The sequence below is a fragment of the Indicator indicator genome, chromosome Z (assembly GCF_027791375.1).
Source record: "Indicator indicator isolate 239-I01 chromosome Z, UM_Iind_1.1, whole genome shotgun sequence".
In the NCBI taxonomy this organism is placed as follows: Eukaryota; Metazoa; Chordata; class Aves; order Piciformes; family Indicatoridae; genus Indicator; species Indicator indicator.
Window position 1 is genome coordinate 79999155 of NC_072053.1, and position 12055 is coordinate 80011209.

Here is a 12055-nt window from a genome sequence, read left to right on the forward strand (position 1 = left end):
CACTTCATATTAAAAAGTTAAAAAAGGGTGAAATGGAGCTTTTATCTGCCCTGGAAGCCAAAACCCCATGGAGCTGGCTTTCGTTCCAGAGCATGGCAAGATGGACAACAGGAGAAAGCCTGCAGAGCTGTGGGCACTATCCCCTGCCCAGCCTGGGCTCTTTGTAGGGAGGAGGCAGCACTGCAAGACCTTTCAACCTTGTCCTCACCTCACATTGCTCCCATCTCCCATGTGCCAGGGTGGAAGAAGAAGACAGAAGCCGCAGTAATTGAGCACAGCCAGTCACTTCCAGGTTGGATCATCTCCCACTGATGGGTAATTCCTGCCTGCTCCGAGTACTTCCAAAAATTACTCAGGGCAGAGGTAGAGACATTCTGCTTGGGCTCAGCATGAGCCTCCTACAGCCACCAGCACTGGCCTGTGATACTCTCAGGGCAACGCTGAGAGAGCAGCAGAGCTGCAGGTCCAACCCTGCCAGCAAAATGTCTTTGTGCCCTGAAGCATTAACTATCCTGTGTCAGGCTTCCAGCTGACATCTACAGGGCATTCCAGAGCAGTGGGCCCGGCCACCACAGACCTCCAACTCAACCAGACTGCAGCAGAAGAACCCACAAGCTGTTCTAGATGTTCTCAAATGTCATGATTCCAAAGAAAAAGGTAACACCGAGAAAGAGAGGAGCTTTGTGTGGGTAGGTGAGTCAACACCTGGCTGTGAAAATGGGCGTGCCAGGCCTCAAAAGGATTCAGAGCAATGTTCAACGTTCCAGATGCCAGTGGTCAACATTCCAGCCACTTCTCAAAATTCCACTTTGTGGAATACTCATGAAATGAATGTGATTTCTGCTGTTGTCCCCTAAATGTCAGTGAAGAGGTGTCATGGCCTTCCCCAGTCACAGACACCTCTTCTGGCATGGGATACCCTCTGTGCTGCAGGTGAATATCTGCTCTGCTGTGGACTTCCATGGGTCAGAGGGGCACAACCTGCCACACCATACTCTTCATCACTGGCTGCAGAGGTCCACCACTGGTGGACTTCTGCTCCACTTTTTAATCTCTATGGGCAGCAGGGGGTCAGCCTGCTGTCTCACCATGCATCTTGGTGTCCTTCTAGTTGTTCCTTTCACATGCTGCTTCTCTAAGAACTTGCCCAATGCCCAGCAGGACTTATGCCCCCTGCAATATCACAGATGCACTTCCACTGCTGCTGACTGGCTTGGCCTTGCCTATATCTGAATTGCACTTGCTGCCAGGGGAGCTTCTAGAAGCTTCTTAGAGGAGCCACTAATGTCACCCCTCTCCCGCTACCAAAACCCCACCACACACCAACCAAACACAACCAACCATTGCCAATTTCAGTTCAGAAGCATTAGTGACCAAAGGTCATGTTGGCTGTTGTTTCTGCGCATCCTTTTTCCCTCACAGTGTTCTGATGGGGGTATGGGCATAGCTGTTTTCTGCATTGTCCTCCTGGATCCTTTCAGCAAGAGATTATGCAATGTGAGGATTTGTAGCGATCCTTTGCGACACAGGAGAATATTCAGGAATGTTTATGCATCAGCTGTAGAGGAGATGGGGTGGGTTTGCTGATGTCACAAGCGAACCTCACACGGCTGCTGTTGTGATGTCAAAGGTTGGTTACCCAGAGAGTATAAATCAGAGGGCCTGATGCCTCAGTGTTCAGAGCAGTCTCTGGTGCTTGCTCTTTGTTGGAGAATTGTGGCCTTTTTCCTTTGCCTGTGTGCAGTCTGGGAAATTGCTGCGTGGCGCTGCAAAAATGGCAGCACAACTCTGTGCTGGCCTTGGCTTTCTTTTTGATATTGCCAATGCCTGCAACTTTTTGCTGGACAAACCCTGGATCATGACAGAGCTGTTAGCAAGTAAGTAGAGGTTCTTACTAGATAGGGCATCAAATCTGGCTCCTGTATAGATGTGTTCTTTTGGGATTCCTTAATAACCACATTGGTTCTTAAACAAGCATACCATTAAGATACCATTGATTTTGTAAAGCTCCAGTCTACAGCTCCACCCTCTAAGGGTATATCTCTGTCCAACAATCTGTGGACAGCCATTGTACTTGAACCAGCAAATTCAATTCAATTCCCTAGGCATGACAGCTTGTTGCAGAGTAGAATCCGTCATTTCTTCAGTTTGCTGGTTCAGCCAGCACAACTCCGAAAGCGCAAAATGGGGAGATCTTGCCAAAGGTCCTCCCGAAAACTGTGCTGTTATCTCCAGAGTTTCCTAACAATGCTCTTCTCTTGAAGGGAATCCTCTATTTTTTTCTAAATTGCTTAATGAAAAGATTTTACTGTCTAACTTTACCCTGGAGGAGCTGTTGCTATGCTGTTTCAGAACAGAGCTGCCATGACTAAGGGGGACTTTGGGGAAGCTTACCTGGGGAAACTTTTGTAGCAACTAAAGAGAAGCAAAGCATGTAAGCTAATTAAAAGAACAAGAAAACAAACCCCAATAAACAGGGAAAAAATGGCTTTATTAGTTGCAGGGCAAAAAACAGACACAAGAGATGGTGGGAAAAGAATAAGCCAGTATAGTATTGCCCTGTTATCACGTGTGCTGTGTGAAACAACTGCTGATACTGGGGAGATGTTGTGGAAGAAAGATGCCAGCTCTTTGGATGTGCTTGTTTTGGGGGGTTCCCCACACCAGGCAGTTTTATGACAACATCTGCTTCATTTTCCCTTGCAGATAAAATCCTTCGTGGATTCAGAGCAGCCCGTCCTTCAGTGAGTCAGAAAGCCACCTTTTACTACTTTCAGAGTCTTTAAGAACAGTGGAATGTGCTGTGAGCTTGTGTTTGGAGTGTCTGACATGCCATCCACTGCTTTGGCCAGATCAGTAGCCTCTTTCTCCATTTCCCTTTCAATGTTTGGTAATGGAACTGAATCTCAGCAAAACTATGACACTCTGTGTGTGGGTCTATGAGAGTGTGCTCCAAAACAGTGGAGAAGGGCAGCCACACAACTATTCATGTAGAAAAATGCAGGCTTGAAAATGAGGTGTCCGTCTGTCCTATGGGCTGGAGCCTGCCTAAAGACCAACTGCATCCTCTCTTAAGTTATGGTTCGGCACAGAGAAGATGGTGCTGAAAAAAGAGCCTCTACACAGGGAAAATCAGCGCTGGGGAAACAGGCAATGGTTGCCCCACAAGTAAAAGAGTAAGGAAATAAACAGCCTTTGCCTCCACGACCAAATTGCCAGCCAGACAAAGGAGGAGGCTTTGCACTTTTTTTTCTGTAGACACAATGCCACGTTGTGTAGACACTTCCAACATTGACTTTTGTGAAATGAGACTGACTAAGGGTGGGAATGGTTTAGTTGTTTTCAGCCAAAATGGAAAACACCAAAGTGAATTAATGACACAGCACAGCGACTGTTACGCATGCTCCTGTCTCTCCACAGACAGCAGAAACAGGAGCAGAACTCCTTCTAGCTCCAGCTGTTTCTGGTGAAGAGGATGAATATACTGATGATAAGGAATATGACTATGGACCTCAACCTGTGCTGGTTCACCAATCCAAACATGCAAACCCAGTAAGTACCAGCTCTGCTCAGCACTGTATTTGGCGCAAGTCAGACCAGTATGTTTCTGATCAGACAGCCCTGGCATGAAGTCTCCCAGGGCTGGAGCCCTGCCATGACAGATGTGTCAAATGTTACTTACAACTCAGACCTGCAGGGCTATCGGCATGCTTGGGCTGGTTCCTGATGCCTAAAGCAGACTGAAGTTGTGTGTACTAACAGACCTGTCAAGGACCTCAGTGGTGACAGTCCCTTGCGTTCCTGTCTGTCCACAGAGCACACAACCAGGATCAGAACACCTGCTAGCTCAATCAGTTTCTGATGAAGAGGTCCAAGATAAAGCAGATGAAGATCATGGCTATGAGAACGGAAAATTCAAGGATAAATTTGAAGAAGATGAGGCTGAAGTGGGTGAAAACTGGGAAGATGACTATGAGCCTCTCCCTATTGTGGTCCTTCAATCTGAACATAGGAAATCAGTAAGTCCCAGATTTGCTCAGCACCGTAATTGATGTAATTCTGAGAGGCATGTCTCTGGTCAGATGGCACTTGGATGCAGACTCTAAGCACTGCAGTACCATGACAGATGTGTCAAACGTAACTTAGAAGTGAGACCTGCAAGACTATTGGCATGCCTGGATTGGTTTCTGATGTCTAAGCAGACTGAAGTTGTGTGTATTGACAGACCTCTCAAGGGCCCAAGTGGTGACTGTCCCTTGTTCTCCTGTCTGTCCACAGAACACACAACCAGGATCAGAACGCCTGCTAGCTCAATCAGTTTCTGATGAAGAGCTCAAAGATAAAGCAGATGAAGAAGGAGGCTATGACGATCGAAACTATGAGGATAAAGCTGAAGAAGATGAGGCTGAAGGTGGAGAAAACTGGGAAGACGACTACGAGCCTCTCCCTGTTATGATGCCACAATGCGAACACAGAAATTCGGTAGGTCCCAGATTTGCCAGCACTGTATGAGGCATAATTCAGAGTGGCGTTTTCTGAAGAGACAGCACTTGGATGAAGACTCCAAGGGCTGGAGTCCTGCCATGACCTAGTGCTTCACCAAAGCCACTGACACCAGGAAGATCAGTTTTGATGTCTCATATTAGTCCTGAGTTTCCTGTGATGCTGACAGGGAGTGTGTATTAGGCACAGTATCAGCTAAAAGGTGGCACTATGTATTTTAATGCTGCTGGTGTAAAGGGGAGCAGCTTTTTCCAAAGTGTCTGTGTACGCTCTCGGTCATCTGTGGAAAGAGTAGTGGCCAGGCCCAGGTGACAACCTTGCAGGGTACATGGGAGAAGCTGTCACATGGAGGTACCTGTACCTCCCCACTGCCTCTCTAAGAAGCTAAATGAATACCTGAGACTAGACCTTTAACTTACATCAGTCATCATTCAGGAAATCACAAACCATCCACGAACACCTGCAAAACCAGCCTTCCATTTGTGCTCCTGCCACTCAGGACATGGGCAGCAAACCCAAACATTTTTAAGAGTGCTGCCTGTGGCAGACTGAATCTACCTAATGGTCTGCACTCAAAAGACCACTTCTAGGTCATCACTGCAAGCCAGCTTTCTGAACCCAAACCAATTTCTCTTCACAGGTCTCCTTATGGGCTTCCTACAGTGAGACATGCAGGCAGCAGAAAGAAGCCAAGATGGCAAACGAGGACATCCTGGACAAACTGAGTATGTATTCTGTATTTCTGCTCTGAGAAAGAAGTGCACTGTGTGCATGCCTCAGGATTACATGTCCAAAGTGTTGATTCTCAGTTGAGCGTCAAGACTCACTCACAACTCCCTACAGAAACAGGCTGTGCTCGGAGGAAGCCAGAGGGCACTCTGAATGTTGCTTCTACCTCGGAGGGCAGCTGTGACTGGGCTCAATTTGCCTGAGCTTCCCTCTCTGTCAAAGACAAAAAACACTGATTCTGGTTGAGCAGAAGGCTGTGGCTTGTTCTGCTGCATCTTTTATCAAGCATCTTTGTTTCTTTCAGGAAGCATTGTGAGCTCGGGACATCCCCAGAATAAATACTTGGAAGCTGAAAAACTCGGCCAAGGGTAAGTCCAATCACAGTCACACAAAAACAAGGGCCATGTCTATTGCTGACTTAATATGAACTGGGAATTTGGGAAGCTCCCAAACATTTTCAGACACTGGGTTTAGACCCTTCTGTCTCTCAGTACTGGGCAGAATTACTAAGTGTGCTCAGAAGGCATCATCAAAGACAACTTGATGCTGGCAATGTCTTGTCTGCAGCTAGGAGCAGGACCTGGAAGTTCTGGTGTCCCTGAAGTATGTGACATCTGTTTGCCTATTTTCTTAGGAGGAAACATTTTTCAATGTATCAAAACAATATGGCCATGATAAAGAAAGACAACAAAATGGTCACAGTGTAAAAGAGCAACTTCCCACGGCCACAAACACAGTGCTAATGAACAAAGTCCTTGAATGACAAAATGACACCCTGCTCTGCTTGATCAGAGTTTCTGTGGGTGTGTTGTAATCCCAGGAGGGCAAGTGCCAGCTGCGTAACACCAGGAGATACACTTCTATCTTAACCGTCTGTGAGTCTTGAGCCTGGGCTCACCTGTTGTTGACCTAGAACTGAGACATGCTGCAGAAAAACAGGGCTGGTGAGCCACTGCGCCATGCTACTGGCTGTAGGAGTGGATGAAGACATGTAGTTTATAACCACTGCAGGCAGCAGAGATCTCCTGTCTGGGCTTGCTTTCACTCATAGGGACTAAACCACTTCTCCTTTCTTGCTGCTCTTCTGTTTCTAGGGGATATGGAGCTGTTTATCGAGCTGTTGAAATTGCCACCCAACAAGAGGTGAGTGTCACGAGCCCAAGTAGATTCTGCAGGTCTTCATTGCTTTCCCCTCAGGTGGAAAGTGAAGATGGGGCTTTCAGGTCTTTACTGCAGATGCTGTTCCTCTGAAAGACAGACTAGTGCCAGCTGGCAACATCCATCATCTGCTCTCTTCAGCTACTCGGTGAACCTTTTTAGAGCAGCCAGGTTCTTTGCTGCAGTAACTGAACACTTAACACTGGGCCACCACCTCTCCAGCAACCATTGCACACAGGTGTTCAGTAATGCCTGAAAAGGTGCCTGCAAACTCCAAAGGAAGTCCTGGTCTCCCTGGATTGCAAGAGCCTTTGTGCTCTCTGTGCTTGGGCTGATGATGGCATTTTAACATTCATGTCCTTTTCCAAGCCAGAATTTTGGACAATATGCAAACCCTGCCCTAAAATCTGGCTAGAGAAGCAGGAATGAGAGCAGAGGGATGGTCCCTTCTGTGCCATGTTGAGAACAAGACCGGGAAGAGGAAGCGACTGGCCAAAGAGGCAGAGACCAAATTGTAACTGTTCTAAGAGAGAGGAGAGAAACAAAGTGTATATGAGAAGAACCTAGATTCTGAATGTGTTGATAGAGATTTGTGCTGGACCATGTCAAGAGCATTTCTACAGATTTTACAAGGCCAAATGTCCATGGCCTTGTGTACTGTAACTAGTACCTCAGGTAGCAGAGAAATGGGCGTGTTGTCATGCAAGGCTCTGAGCTTCTGAGTCTAAGAAGACAGTTTGGCACAACTTGGCTCTGGCACTCCAGCAGCACTCCCTATGTGTTCATTCTGATCTTGTGCAATAGACTACTGAAGTAAATGTCTTTCAATATCATTTCAGGTGGCCATAAAGCACATGAATGTCAGAAAAGAGTCTGAAAGGGTTCTAATGAACGAAATCCTGATTGTCCGGGAACATAAGAATCCAAATATCGTCAACTATCTAGACAGGTGAGTGGTTCTGTTATTGTCAGGTGAATGTTCCTCTTGCATATTGCAAGCCAAAGGTATTCACTGGCAAAAAAAACTCACCCCTTCATTATTGATCTACTCTGCCATTGTTTTCTTTCCAGCTATGTGGTGGGTGATGAAATCTGGCTGGTTCTGGAATACCTGGCTGGTGGCTCCCTGGCTGATGTCCTTACGGCAATGTATATGGATGAGGGACAGATAGCAGCTGTCTGTAGGGAGGTAAGGGATGCTGTGTTTGCTTTCCGTTATTTGCACACAATGGTCCTTCTCCACAGCTGGTAAGAACCTGAGGGATGTCATCTTCAGAGGCTCTTGTTTCTGTTGCTTTCACAATATGGAGAGGAAAGGACATCTTCAGTGAACTGCATGCCAGAAGCACTGCACTTCTTCATCTCTGTCATTACCCTCTCTTACATTCTTATTGGACTGTATCTTTGTTGTCTTAGTTTTGTCCTTCTCAACTTTGCCACTTCCAGCCTTTCCCTGGAGTGTGCCTGAACTGCATTCCTTCCCTGGAAAACCAAATGTCTGACAGCAGAATTTAACATAAGTGCAAGGGAAAATACAGTCTTTGGCATGGAAGGCTATGGACAACCTTCCACCCAAAATGGAGTGTTAGATTCTGGCAAACGACTAACGTGCTCTTGCAGACCTGCTGGAGAGCTTAACCACAAAATCTTGGTCAGGCAACCTCCAGTCTGAAAGTGATCCAGTTCATACCAAAGGAAGGGACATTTCTGATTTGGCAAACCAGACTTTGTCATACACACGGAGGTAGCTCATCTAGCGCAGCAGGCGCCATTCTGCCTGTGCTTTCAGGGGACAGTCTGTGACAATGGACATTTCTCTTACAAAAGCTCCTAGGCCTTCCTTTAGAATGTTATTACTCCTCTAGTGTTGGAACAGCAAGCTATGCCTCTTGACAGCAAAGTATTCTGGCATCGCTCACAATTCTTCTAGAAATTAAATCTTTTAGAGTTCTTTGCTTTCTTCTGTGGTGAAATCAGGTCATTAATTTTTGCCTTTGCATTTCTTTTTTTTATCCTTCAGTCTCTGCAAGGCTTGGATTTCCTTCATTCCAATGGGATCATCCACAGGGACATCAAAAGTTGTAACATCCTACTTGGTATGGATGGGTCTGTCAAACTGGGTAGGTATTCTTGCTTTGGCCAGAGAGGAGGACTTAAAACCTAAAGCTTCAAGTGAATGAAGGCTGCTGCATGGAAGTTGAAGGTTTAGTAACGTGGCCATTCAGCATTTCTGGCTACAGTACTGTGTAGTCAGTGCATGGTTACTTCTCCAGATAGATTCAACCAAATGTTCTCAGACCAAGATGTAGTGGGGGTTTGATTTGTCTGGTATCGTCGTTCTAGCTGACTTTAACAAGACTTATTTTTCTTCTCAGCTGATTTTGGCCTTTGCGCTCAGATCACCCCTGAGCAAGACAAAAGGATGACATATTGTGGAACTCTCCACTGGATGGCACCAGAAATGGTGAAGGAAAACCCATATGGCCCCAAGGTAGACATTTGGTCCTTTGGTATAACAACAATAGAGATGGCTGAAGGACACCCACCGTATGCCTATGAAGCACGTAGCAGGGTAAGGTGCAAGCAAACACATACCATTGCCTAACTGGTGCCACCTTTTGTCTCCCAGGAGACAAAATCTGTGACATCAGCATGATCAAGGTCCACCAAAGTCTGCTTCTAAAAATGTTCAGAAATATGCCGTGCTTGAAATTTCTCCTCTGGTTTTGAACTCTCTTTGAGCTGTATCTCAAGAGTTGTCCACTGGCAGGTGTCTCCAGTTGGGGACTTTTTACGACAAGCCTTTCGTCTGTACCTGCAGACAAAGGACTCTTTTCCAACTCACAGCAGTGCCCATGGCTTACTCACATCTTGCCATGGGGATGGATTTCCTCATTGTTCTGGTATGGTTAGACCAGTACAAGTTTTTCTTGTACCACCTAAGTGGAGCTGATCTGGAATTGGGGGACTGCTGAATAGGACAGTTGCAGCTGGCTGCTGTCTGCCAACTTGATCTTCTCCTCATAATACATTTGTATATTCTACTTACATATCTGCCTTCAAAGTGAGGGTTTAGAACTTTCTGTCTTTATCCAAGGAAGGAGCAAATCAGATTATTTGATCTGCTTACCATATTTCATCCAGAAGACAGCAAAGAACTGGACGACCTTTGTTTATGGACATCAAGTATGCTTTTGCTGATGTAGCCCACCCTAACTGCCTTATGCAATGCAATCACCATCAATGAGAGATCACTTGGTGCTGGGATAGCTGTGGCTGTATCAGGGGGCATTATTTGTTGCTCTGCAAATATCACCTCTAACCCTCTGCCACTGAAGAAACTGCCACAGGCAACTGGACCTTAAAAATGAGAGAGGAACATTTCTGGTCATGAAAGAAGCAGATGAAGTCTTGTGCTTCCTTTTTTATCTAGGTGAACGATCTGATTGCTCTTAATGGGACACCAAAGCTGCAGAACCCTGATGAACTGTCTGCAGAACTTCTCGACTTTCTCCACTGCTGCTTGGAAGTGGATGTGTATAGGCGATGGTCTGCCAAGGACCTTCTGCAGGTAAAGTGCAAAGCAGCTGAAAGTGAAACAGCTGCACTATGGAGAGGTTTCCTCAGCAGCTAAATTTAAAGGTATCTGTGGACTCTGCTCATGTGACTTGCCAGTCCTGGTGCTTTCAAATGCAAAGTTAATAAAATCACAGAAAGGTTTGAGTATATAGGGACCTTTAAAGTTCAGCTTGTCCAACCCCCTGCAGAGAACAAGTACATCTTCCTGTAGAGCAGGTTGCTCAGAGCCCTGTCCAACCTGAGCAGGAACGTTTCCAGGGATGAGGCATCTACCACCACTCTTGGGGCAATTTGTGCCAGCATTTCACCACCATCAACATAAAAGCGATTCTCCCTCAGATATGGTTTAAATCTGCCCTTTTTAGTTTAAAATCATCACCCCTTGTATGAGGAATGCCTTATGTCCCTCAACATTTTTGACCTCTAAAATAGCCCATGTCTTTAGACATCAGGCACCTTAGCAAGTGTTTTGAGGTTCCTGAAAGGAAAAAGGCCCTGGGACAGTAAGCAGCCTTCCCAGAGGTCAGGCAGGGCCAAAATCACAGCCAGCTGAGAACACCTTGAGAAATAGATTGATGTTGTTACGGACCATTCCTGTCTGTGATGGCAAGGGACTGGACACAAAGCTGCAGGTGCAGGTGATCCCTCAGTCTGTTTGTGCATATTACTGGTAACCAGAGGATCACCGCTGAAGCCTATGAGTAACTGATTTGGAAAGTAATCGTTCATTTCTTTTTCTTCTTCTGGACAGCATCCTTTTGTCATATCAGCATGGCCAGTCTCCAGCTTGATTCCGCTGATCACCGCAGCAAAGGAAGAGAAAAATGGCATCCACTAGTGCTTGAGGCCAACATCCTCCTATGACATCTTGCAGTAGGACTGAGAAGAAAAACTTGATAGTGCCTCAACTCTTGTGCTGCAGGACAAATCTATATTCCACTGATCACTGTCCTGTTGGTAGAAGGGAAAATAGCTCCATCTCTGTAGGAATAAATAAAATAGGATAGTTTGTGTTATTCCTGTGTTCTGTCACCTTTATTTATTTTTAAGATGAAAGACAGGCAGGTAATGGCTAAAAATGCTTCGCTGCTTCAAGGATTTCCAAGGTTAAACAAATTCAGTGGGAAGAATCCCTTCCTTCTCACCCTGTGAATAAGCTGCACAGTCCCTTGTAAATTGTTAGCTGTTGGTTGAAGACAGAAAATCCCTTTTATGGGTTATTCTTGTTACACTTTGGAGTTGGAAAAAGATCTCCTTCATCCACAAACTCCAGACTGCACTGCCTTTGGAATGCAGCTCACTCCCAGGTACTTCCTCAGTCGTGGTACTTTGAGGTGAGGAAGAAAATGTGATTGCATTTCTGCCCCCCTGCTGAATCGACAGGGCAAAGCATGGTGTTGAGATACAGGCTTTCAGCTGTGGAGATGGGAGTGCTTTGTGGGATGATTTTTCAAGTGTCTGAAACAGCTTAAGGCCACACAGAACCTCTTCTGAGTAGTATGAAATGAGCGTGTGTTGCATTGAGGAAGGCACCAAGAGGCACTGCACAGGGTGGAAGGCTATAACGGAAGTGGACTAATCCATTCTGCTTATTACTGACAGTCACAGAATGAGAGAATGGTTTGGGTTGGCTGGCACCATTAAAGGTCATTGAGCTCAACCCCTGTGCAGTGAGCAGGGACGTGTTTAGATCAGGTTGCTCAGAGGCCCTTCCAAGCTTGAAGATTTCCAGGGATGGGATTTCTGCCAACTTCCTGGGCAACACATTGTAGTATTTTGCTACTTTTCCTTCTATCTTATTTTTATCTGAATATATCCCATTTTACTTTAAAACCATTAGCACTTGCCCTGTTGCCTCAGGCCCTATTAAAAAGTCTGTCCCCATCTTTCCTATTGAGTCCTTTTAATAGTGAGGGCTGCAAGAAGGCTTCTTTGCAGCCACCTCATTTCCAAGCCAAAAAAATACCAACTCTATAAGTCATTCTTCGTGGGATAGGTCTCTCATACCCCTGATCATTTCTATAACTCTCATCTGAACCCTCTTCAGCAGGTTCATATCTTTCTTGTGCTTAGAACTCCAGAACTG

The 12055-nt window shown here is 45.9% G+C and overlaps 1 protein-coding gene across 1 annotated transcript in view; it reads left to right on the plus strand.

Moving 5' to 3' along the window:
* Positions 1–10807, plus strand: part of LOC128979425 (serine/threonine-protein kinase PAK 3-like) — a 205448-nt gene extending 194641 nt beyond the window's left edge. Inside the window, exons 2-15 of the mRNA XM_054397638.1 lie at positions 1745–1877; positions 2707–2744; positions 3421–3552; positions 3816–4019; positions 4279–4482; positions 5144–5228; positions 5537–5600; positions 6327–6375; positions 7230–7339; positions 7462–7579; positions 8411–8510; positions 8766–8962; positions 9824–9961; positions 10721–10807. Of these exons, the coding sequence (XP_054253613.1) occupies positions 1745–1877; positions 2707–2744; positions 3421–3552; positions 3816–4019; positions 4279–4482; positions 5144–5228; positions 5537–5600; positions 6327–6375; positions 7230–7339; positions 7462–7579; positions 8411–8510; positions 8766–8962; positions 9824–9961; positions 10721–10807 (1659 nt within the window). The remainder of the gene's footprint in view (positions 1–1744; positions 1878–2706; positions 2745–3420; positions 3553–3815; positions 4020–4278; positions 4483–5143; positions 5229–5536; positions 5601–6326; positions 6376–7229; positions 7340–7461; positions 7580–8410; positions 8511–8765; positions 8963–9823; positions 9962–10720) is intronic.
* The last annotated feature ends 1248 nt before the right edge of the window (positions 10808–12055 follow it).